Source organism: Heterocephalus glaber, unplaced genomic scaffold (assembly GCF_053883595.1).
Source record: "Heterocephalus glaber isolate CG9 unplaced genomic scaffold, H.glaber_assembly_v1.0 deba00000594, whole genome shotgun sequence".
NCBI classification, from domain to species: domain Eukaryota; kingdom Metazoa; phylum Chordata; class Mammalia; order Rodentia; family Bathyergidae; genus Heterocephalus; species Heterocephalus glaber.
This window is the reverse complement of record NW_028258151.1, coordinates 10,493,564-10,503,531: the sequence shown is the minus strand read 5'-3', so window position 1 is coordinate 10,503,531 and position 9,968 is coordinate 10,493,564. Positions and strand designations below refer to the sequence as shown.

Genomic DNA, 9,968 nt, shown 5'->3' with positions numbered 1-9,968 from the left:
CCGTTCCGGAGCCGTCTGGAGACGCTCGCCGCCGCTGCTCCCGCGCCCAGCGCCCCGGCCCCGCGCGGTGTGGATTCCAGAGCACCCCCCGACCCCTACGCGGCAGAGGCCGGGAGGCGGATTCAGCCGAAGAAGGCCGTGTAGGTTTCCCCACACAGCTAGCGGACTCTCGCCGCCCTGGACTGTGTTCTCGCCTCATGAGCACTTCTTTTCCTGACAGGGACGCTGGGCCCGGTAGGCGCAGGCAGGTGCGGCTGAAGACGGAAGAGGGAGGAGGGCGGCCCCGACGAAAGGGCCCGCGGGGAGCAGTGAATCCTGCTGCTGTCGTCCCTAAGTGTTTCCGAAGAAAGTGGGCTAGGAAAAATGGACGGAAAATACCGTGTTGGCGAGGAGCTGGAGCTGCTGGGGTGTGACCTGGGTCGAATCTTGGAAACAGGCACTGTTCGCTGAGGAGGCCTCTGCTGAGCCACTTTGCACGTCTCCGTGTCCAACCAGAAGTGTGAACACAGGTGCACTGACAGGCAAGTGGCAGAATCCTCACAGCTGGACTTGTGATGGTCCCCACATGGGAAGAATCCAGAAGGCCTCCAGCGGTACACTACTCCAGCAGGTCAGCGTAGAAGTTAGACGTCAAAGTACATATTAAGTCCATTTTTATAGTTGTGTCAGAATTCCTCAGACAGGCTTCGAAAAAGTAAAAAGACTTTATTGAGCTGTTACAAATGCTAGCCAGAAAACAAAGGACCTGGTCCTGGGGCAGGTCTGTAGTGGGAAGTGTGCCTGCTGGACTTAATAGCCAAGGGCATTTTAAAAATGAGAATTTGGGAAATGAAACCATACATTGTTTTCATTGAATCCACATTGGCTGTAGACAAGGGCAGGTTAACACAGAAGAGAGACAAGAGGCAGCCCATTAGAAGTACTTGTTTCTATACTGACCTAAGTCATCTGGGAAAAAGTCTATAAGCAGAATGCAGTGGAGTCTAGTGGTCAGCTGCTGTGTCTGGAAGTGAGACGCACAAAATTACTTTAGGAAAAATATTCTCACAGTTAATTTTTAAGTCATCAAATGATTGTTTAATTCTAGTACCTTCAACTGATCAAGCAAAAAATGTATACTGCCCCTTACTAATTTTTTCACTGTCTCACTCTAATGAGGATCATGAATTATAAGTAAGTGAAAATGACATTGTAAAAGGAAAGTTACAAAGTACACTTTTTTGGGGGACAATTTCACTAGATCACTAAATTTCCCAGCCTGAGCTTGAACTTTCAGTCCTTCTGCCTCATCCTTCCAGAGTAGTGGAATCATAGGCCTGTGCCACCATGGCTAGCTGAAAAATATTCTGAAGGAAGAAGTTTTGAAAATTTGACTAGACTACAAGTCTCATATACATGTTAATGAATATGTGCACATCAGAAAAGAACTAATAGAAACTACAGTTTCGGTATTAATGACTTGTGTCTAGATGTCCCCACAAAGCCTCATGCTGTCCTAGGTGAGGCTTTTCAGAGGTGGTTAGATCTAAAGTGTGTAATGCTGGGATTAAGGGGGTGTGATTACTGAATTAGTCCACTGATTGGTTTCCTAATAGTTTCCCGTGTGGATAATGGGAAGGTCCACCCTGGGTGTGAGTTCTACCGCCCTAAGGGTGTGTGGCCTAGATAGACTATAAGAGACAGAAAGGGGGCTACTGCCTTCATCACTTACTGCCTTGGTACTTTGCTGCTGGCTGCCTTCTGCCTTCTACCTGCCCATGAACTGTTTCTCCTTTGCCATGCCACCCTTCCTTGGAGGCAGCCAACTGTGAACTGAAACCTCTACAAACTGAGCTACGATAAATCTTTCCTCCTTTAACTTTGGGTGTCAGATATTTTGCCTCAGCAATGAGAAAAGTAACCAAGACAATTGGTCTACATAGTAACAGTCTGACGATCTTTGGAATCAAACCATACTGGAAAAAAATTGTCTGATACTTTCTAGTTAGAAATCAGAATACTGATCCAATTCTTAAAAGTTGCTTGGCCCTGGATCTTAGTGTCCTCATCTATAATAAGGAATTATCCACCTTACAGAGTCATTTTTCTATTTAAAAAATATGCCAAATACTGCCCTAAGCAATGGATATTTAATGATGGACATAAGGGGTATCGTTTGTGTCCTCTTGGAATTTATAGTCTAGACACAGAGTCCAAAAAGAAAAAAGTATATAAATATTTACATAAACATATTACATAGTTACACTAGACATATGAAAAAATAGGTGGTATGGTAGACATGTAAAAGGGAGGCTGATTTAAATTGGACAGCCAGAGAAGGCCCTTCTGTCAAAGTGATGTTTAAGCTGTTATCTGAAGGGTAAATGAGCTAGCTACCTTAGGTAAAGCTAGGCAGATAAAGATTTTAAATAGAGAAAACAGCAGCAGATATAATGGCCTGAGGCAGGAAACAAATTTAATGTGTTTAAATAATTGAAAGGGACCTAGAGGGAAGGGGACTAAGAGATGAGAAAGGGAAGGGGAGGGAAAAAAATCAGATTTGTATGCGCATGTACCAATCCTGTACGATGAATATAATTATTTTTTTTAAGTGAAGGACCTAGTATGCAGGAGTGAGGTGAAATGTGGTATGGAAAGAAGTATTGAGGGAGGTGAGGGCCATATTGTGAAGACCTTGTGGGTTACATTAAACAATTTTGATTATATAGATATTGAGAAGCCACTAAAGGACTTAGTGCAAGGATAAAAATATCCAGTTGATAGTTTAAAAAGATTTCTTAGGCTGCTGTCTAGGGATAGCACAGAGTGGAGGAAAATGGGGGACCAATAGAAGGCTGGTACAGTGACATGATGAATAGACTGAGGAACCAACAGGAATGATGCAGAAACGTGGATGCATTTGTTTTTAACTTTGGAGGTAGAATCTATGGGACTTGGCTTTGGAGTAGGAACAAGATAAAATGTCAAGAATGGCTCAGGTTGTGGATAGTGGTCACTAAGTGTCTTAGTCCATTTTTCTGTTGCTGTAACAAAACAATAATTTACAAAGAATAGGTTTATTTTGCTCATAGTTCTGGAGGCTGGGAAATCCAACATCATGGTGCTGGTATCTGCCCAGCAAATGGGGAGGGCCTTATTGTAACGTGGCAGAGGTTATTATCCAGTGAGACAGAGCATTCATTCTACGGAGAGCTCACTGTTACAGAAAAGTCACTCCCAAAATAGCCCATTAATCCACTAGCAAATGAGTCCATTCATGATAGCTCTGTCCTCATGATCCAATCACTTTCTACATATCTCATCTCTCAACACTATACTGTGTTGGGCCCAAGCTCCCAACACATGAAATTTGGGGGACACATTCAAACCATAGCAGTTAGGAACTGTTTATATCTCCAGCCCATGGAAATCAAGGCATAGTCTATTCATTCTAGATTCCTTTTTATTTTATCGAGATGGTTCTTGTCCCACTTGGGCTAATCTATACCAGTATATATACTTTTAGACTCCTTACTAATATAAAGAAATTATTAGAAAATTTTTTAAAAATAACATGTTTCTCAGATAGTGCATTTATTTGCTTTTGTTGAAAGTCTTAGTGTCCTAAGAGACCCTCTCTCTAACTGAAAAACCGGAGTGTTAGGACAGCTCTCTAACTTTTAAAGACTCCACTGATGGTACCAAAGAGTGCATCCTGTACATCTGTTGGAACGTTTATTTATGTATCACTCAATGATCTGGTAGTTAATACATTTTCAAGAGTTCATTCATGTCAAGGGTGGTGACGCATGCCTGAAATCCCAGGGAGGCAGAGGCAGGAGAATTAGAAGTTTGAGCTCAGCCTGGGCAGTTTAGTGAGTTAGAAAGTTGTCTCAAAAATAAGGGTTGGGGATGTAGCTCACTGTGAAGGCCCTGAGATCAACCTCCAGTACTGAATTCAAACTAATCCAGTTTCTTTTCCTTGGATTTGCAATTATTATGTCATGTACAAAGGTGGTACATGTTATGCTAATAAATACTTGTCCTAGTTATACTACCAAATACTTGATGCCCTCGACAAAATTACTATTTCTTTTCAAGTTTAGTCCTTTCTAAATTAATCAGTGATTGAGTTTCATGCAGTTATTTTATTTTATTTTTTTGGTGCTGGGGATCGAACTCGGGTCCTTACACTTGTGTAGCAGGCGGCGAAACAACTGAGCTAAATCCCCAGCCCACATGCAGTTATTTTAAAAATTGAGTTGCCATCAACCTGAGGGATGAAAAGAAGTGGATTGGATTGAGGAGTAGTTGGAATAAACAGGCAATTGATTCAAAGATGAGACACATGTAATAATGATATATTGATAATTTGTGAGGTGTAGTAGCAATCTCGAGTAGAAAGGAGTTGAAATATGTCCTAAGTGCATCAGTCTAAGTTATTGGGCTCTTGCTATGAACTCAGGCTTTGGAGCCAGAATGCCTGGATTTGAATTTCCACTCTCACTTACTAGCTGTTACCTTAGACAAGTTACATTTCTCTATGATGCAGTTTCATCTGTAAGCTGAAGCTAATAGTAGAACTTCTTACAGTTGTTACTTGACATTAATGAGTTATCACATGCAAAAGCCCATGAAAAAGTTAAGTCTTCAAACGTCACCATCGTAGTAGTAGTAGTATTTGGAAGCCACTAGCAATGGAATGTACAGAACAATCTCCAAGTTGACATAGCTCCAGCTGCTGAAGTGCCAGTGATGTCTTTTCCCCCACTGGTTGCTTTGTCTTCACAGTTCTGTAGTATCTAAGTATGGATTGTTTTATCTACAGTATTTGGTTTGCTACTTCAATTGTGTCTTTCTCAGCCATATCTCTTCATATATCACCTCTAACACATTTCTACTTTTTTTTTTCTGTAAACTCTTATTAAGAGGAGTTGATTCTAAATGCCCATATTTCATATTTCTATCTTTATGACTTTATTGTGTATAATGACAGATCTTCCAGTTCACTAATTTTTCCTCCATGTATTTCTAGTCTGATTTAAACTTATCCATTGTGGGCTCAAGATGTAGTTTAGTGATAGAGTACTTGCCTAGCGTGCATGAGGCCCTGTGTTTGATCCATAACTCAGCAAATGAAAAAAATTTTTGTACACTGAGTTTGTAATTTAAGCAACTACTTTTTAAATTTCCAGATGTTCTGTTTTGTTAAAATGTCTGTTCTTTTATCCTGTATTCAAATTATTCATTTTGCTTTTAATCTTTGTTGCATTGCTGTATCAGTCAGTGTTTACTAGAGAAACAGATATAACACGAGATGTACAAATATATAATAATTTACAAGATTGGCTTACAGTGGCCACCCACAGAGTTGGATGTGGAAGAGTCCAGAGGATCTGTCTGCACACTGGAGAACAAACAATTCAGTTGAAGGTCTGGAGCTCCCTGCAGAGTTTGTATCAGGAGGCTGATGGATCAACTATGAAAGGCTGAGGAGTCTCTGCCAGAAGCTGAAAACTGCACTGGAAGCCAAGGGATGAAGTCCAAGGTGAAGGTGAAGACTGGAGCTCCTCTGAAGAGACAGAAGCAGATCTGTTCTTCTTCATTTCCCATTTACACTATCCAGGCTACAAGCCACCCTAGGGTGGATCTTCACCCTAGGGTGTGGAATTGCTGAACCAATTTAGTTGAGCTTCTCTTACTCATTTTAACACAGTAATCAGCCATCACAATTGCTTTCACTATTTTAGTGCTTTTGAGATTGTTCTGTTATTTCTGGTTCTCTTTTTTTTATTTTTGATGACTCTCCTTCACCATGCCTCTTGTGAGGTTTGTAATTTAAGAGTGTAAACTCATCTTCACTGGGGCTATGTTTCCTATGGGAATTCTATGTACCTAGACCCTGTATAATGGCTTGTTACCACCTTTTTAATAATGTGCTTTTGCCAAAGGTAGGATTTAGGAATATTCATGGATCTGAGACCAGCATTTATGTTAAATTATCAGCTTGGAATTTTTATATCACACATGTAATATAAATTCAGAAGCCATACGTACTTAAGATATAGATTTGGGGTTTTAAAGACTCCTGGGATTTTTTTTTTCCCCACTCAGAACTCCAGAGAATACTAAACTTTTTTCTTGCTTCTCTGTCCCCCTGGACAGAAATTTTCTAACTCCTTTTTCACAGTTAAGGTAGGTGGCTCTTGTAGTGCTGTGTCTTTATGATGGTGTTTCACCTCCAGCTGCTTCTTTCATCCATCTAGACCAGGACATCTCTTCATTCACCTTGGGGACATTAAAGATGCTCTGAGCCTCAGGTGTGGCCCTTCCTGGCTTGTTGAGGCCCCTAGTAATTCTCTTTTCTTTTAATTTATATTGTGTGTTCTTTTTGTTGCTATTAAAGTTTATCCTACTGTGTATATTTATCTAAGCATATCAAGCCTGCATATATATATATATATATATATATATATATATATATATATATATACACATACATATATAGTGGGAGGGTTAATATCAGCTCAGCCTTGTTAGAAAAATGAGAAGTCTTGCTTTATTTTTTATATCAAATTCTGATCTGAGCCATCATTTGCCAGAATTATGTCTGTCAGGAGTTTTCAGAGTTTGGAAAACTTGGGGAGACAGTTCTGATACTCACTTGTAAACATCACTAAGATGTAAACTGCCTAAGTACACTGAATCTATGTGAATAAATACACATCCTTTCTGCCAAGTTTTTTGGTCATATGTATTCTTTTACCTCAACCTTCAGGATCAGGGAGGTTAATGTTCTTGCCTCCAGCACCCACGAGCTGAAGCACTGCCAGAGGCCCTACTCTCTTCTGCTAAAGCTGGGCACAGATTCCTTAGTTTTTAGAACATACAATCTCTAGAGGGTAATCTGAGCTGTTCAAATCTAAGAATTATAACCTTTGGTGAGAATTTGAAGATGTATGGTTGATTTTGTTAGTAATCATAATAATTAAGGTATGCTGTTGTTATTTAATGCCTTGAAGCCATGAATTGCCCATGAAGCGTGCCAGAAAAGCCATTAGATTTTTCTTTGAGAAGCATTGTCTATCCACCTCTGAGTTGATCTAATTTAATTTTCTTTGAAAGACTGTACCAAAAAGGTTTTACTTTTTTCTCAAGGAAGGTATATAAACTCGGGCCTTTTAAAAAATACACTAGGTTTTCCTTCATGTGGTAGAAAGGGGGAAAAGATTTCTTGATAAATATTTGCTGTCTCAAAAATTCACCTTGGGCTGGGAATTTAGCTCAGTGGTGCCACTGCCTGCCTCACAAGCACTAGGTCCTGAGTTGGATCCCCAGTACCAAAAAACAAAAACAAAAACAACTCACCTTGAATTCAAATAATAATGCAAAAGTCAACTAAGGAAAACATACTCTCAATACAAGACAGGTAAAGAGCTAAATTTTTAAATATACAAACAGGTCTTATTAAAAAAAGAAAAACCCTGTGCCTCACAAGCGCAAGGACCCAAGTACAATCCCTGGTACCAAAAAAAAACACACAAAAAACCTAAAAGCAAAAAAGGTTATAAAAAAATGGCGTAAAATGAAGAATAATGTCTATCCCCTCCATAGCACCCATCTGATTCCTGCCCCACTCTTAAAAGTAATATCTGTTAATTTCTTATGTATTCCTCCAGAAAAATTTTCATGAGTAATAGCAGTAATAGATGTATATTGTTTTTGCCACTGCCTGCCTCACAAGCAGAAGGTCTTGAGTTTGATCTCTGATACCAAAAAAGCAATTAAGGTGTCTTATGTACATGTACCAACTTGACAAAAAGAATATAAATGTTATATCCTGCAAACATGTACTAATAAAATTTTAAAATAAAATGTATATTGTTTTCTGTGACAGTTAATATTGATTGACAACTTGATTGGCTTGAGAGACATCTAAGAGATTAGTAAAGTACACCTCTGGATGTGTCTGGGTGGGTCATGGTTGGGGACTATCCATTCTTTGGGTTCTTTTCTCTCATTCTGTTTCGAAGATGCCATGAGGTGAGCAGCTTTCCTCTGCCACACTCTTCTGCCATGATGTTTCTGCCTCACAGCCAGCTGACCATGGACTGAAACCTCTGAAACTTTGAGCCAGATAAATACACCTTTTCTTCTTTAAGTTGTGTATGACAGGTATTTAGTCCCAGCAGTGGAAAGGTGACTAATACAGCTGCCAAATGCTTACATATCCATATAATTACATATCCACATAATTTTCCTTTATATGAGGGATAGACTTCCATTCAAACAGCTGTAGATCTCTAGTTGAAATTATTCATTAGAAGAGATTGGTTAAGGGTAATTTACGGTCTGTATAATATGTCTGGATTCACTGAATCTTGATGATACATGTGAAAAATTGTACAGAGACAAAAATAATAAAATATCAAGATAGATATTTTTCTTTGAATATACCTGACATATTAAACGCTAAAGGATAGTGTCTAAAGTGTTCTTTTAAAGTTTTCAATACAAGTGCTTTATAGAGTACATTTAGTATTGTCATCACATTAGCAGCATGATTGATACTCTCTAGTACATAAGATTTAAAGGTCCAGACTACAAAAGTAAAAAATTATAACAGCTAACTCAGAGTCATTAATTTTATAGATCTAATAATTTAGTAATTTGTGTCTGATGTGTTTAGCTTAATTTGGGTGGTGGTGGCTGAAATTCATTTGTAACAAATAGGAGTCTATACAAAACCAGGAGAAGAAAAGATGTAGGATTAGATTCATGAAATTCAAAGACAATTGTGCTCAATGCAAATACAGTGTCACATTAGTGTCTGTTAAGCAAAATAATGCCCCATGAACCACTACCACAAAAATCACATCCTTGAAACCAGTGATTAAGTTGCCTTACATGACAAAGAGGAACTTTGCAGGTGGGATATAGTTAAGGATCATGAGATGTGGAGATTATTCTGAGTATTCATGTGGTTTCAATGTAATCAAAAGGGGTGCTCATGAAAGGGAAGCAGAGGGTCAGAGACACAAGTAGATGGGACATGGAAGTAGAGTTCAGAAAGATTTGAAGATGCTCTGTTGCTAGCACTCAGGATAGGGAAAGGAGCTGCAAGCCAAGGAATGCAGGTGGCCTCTAGAAGCTGGGAGAGGCAGGGAACGGAGTCTCATCCACAGTCTCCAGAAATAACCAGTCCTGGTCACATCTTGATTTTAGCTCAGGGAGGCTGGTTTGCAAATTCTGGCCTTTAGAATGAAAATGAATTGATGGTAATTATTACAGTAATAATAGGAAACTATTAATCTTATGATACTAAGATTAATCTAGTGACTCATTTCTGTCACTATTGCCATGAAAATACAATTAGTTTTCATTAATTTATTACTTATTACATGGCAGGAACTTTATCAACTGCCTTAAAAATAATAATCTTTGCAACAACCCTATGAAAATATTATTTCCTTTTCGTAATATGAAACTGAAGAGTAGAGAGATTAATTTGTCAGTCACACACTATTTAGTAACAAAGCCATTGTCTATTACATTTAAGAACTAATGCTTATCCAATCTAAACATAAAAGTATCTGCTATCTTTCATGACATTTTACAGTCTAGTATACATAAGTGGTCTTATATTGATTTGTACATGTGGTTATATTTTATGGAGGAATTGTTATCACTGTGAACATTTTCAGCATATAAATGTTCATAATGTTATCGTTGATTTCTTACTGATTTGACACATTTGCTTTTGCTTTTGTTTTTGTTTGTTTGTTTGTTTTTGGTACCGGGGTTGGAACTTGGGTCCTTGTGCTTGTGAGGCAGGCTGCAGAACCACTGAGCTAAATCCCCGGCCCACATTTGTTTTTTTAAGAAAAATAAAATAATAAGGAATCATTATTATAACTAAAATCTACTTTCTCATCTGAAGTTCCTGGGAGAAAGTATATTAATTGACTAGTTCAATCATATTTTTAGTG

The 9,968-nt window shown here is 38.7% G+C and overlaps 1 protein-coding gene across 7 annotated transcripts in view; it reads left to right on the top strand.

The window, feature by feature from the left end:
- Prim2 (DNA primase subunit 2) overlaps window positions 1–9,968 on the top strand; it is a 397,094-nt gene that overhangs the window by 495 nt on the left and 386,631 nt on the right. Inside the window, exons 1-2 of one of the 7 annotated variants that reach the window (XM_087204937.1) lie at window positions 7–140; window positions 221–610. In XM_087204937.1, coding sequence (XP_087061063.1) covers window positions 566–610 — 45 coding nt within the window. In that variant the 5' untranslated portion in view covers window positions 7–140; window positions 221–565. Of the gene's footprint in view, window positions 1–6; window positions 611–9,968 lie in introns of those variants that run through there. The other 6 variants (XM_087204938.1, XM_087204946.1, XM_087204947.1 and 3 more) reach the window with 6 other exon arrangements.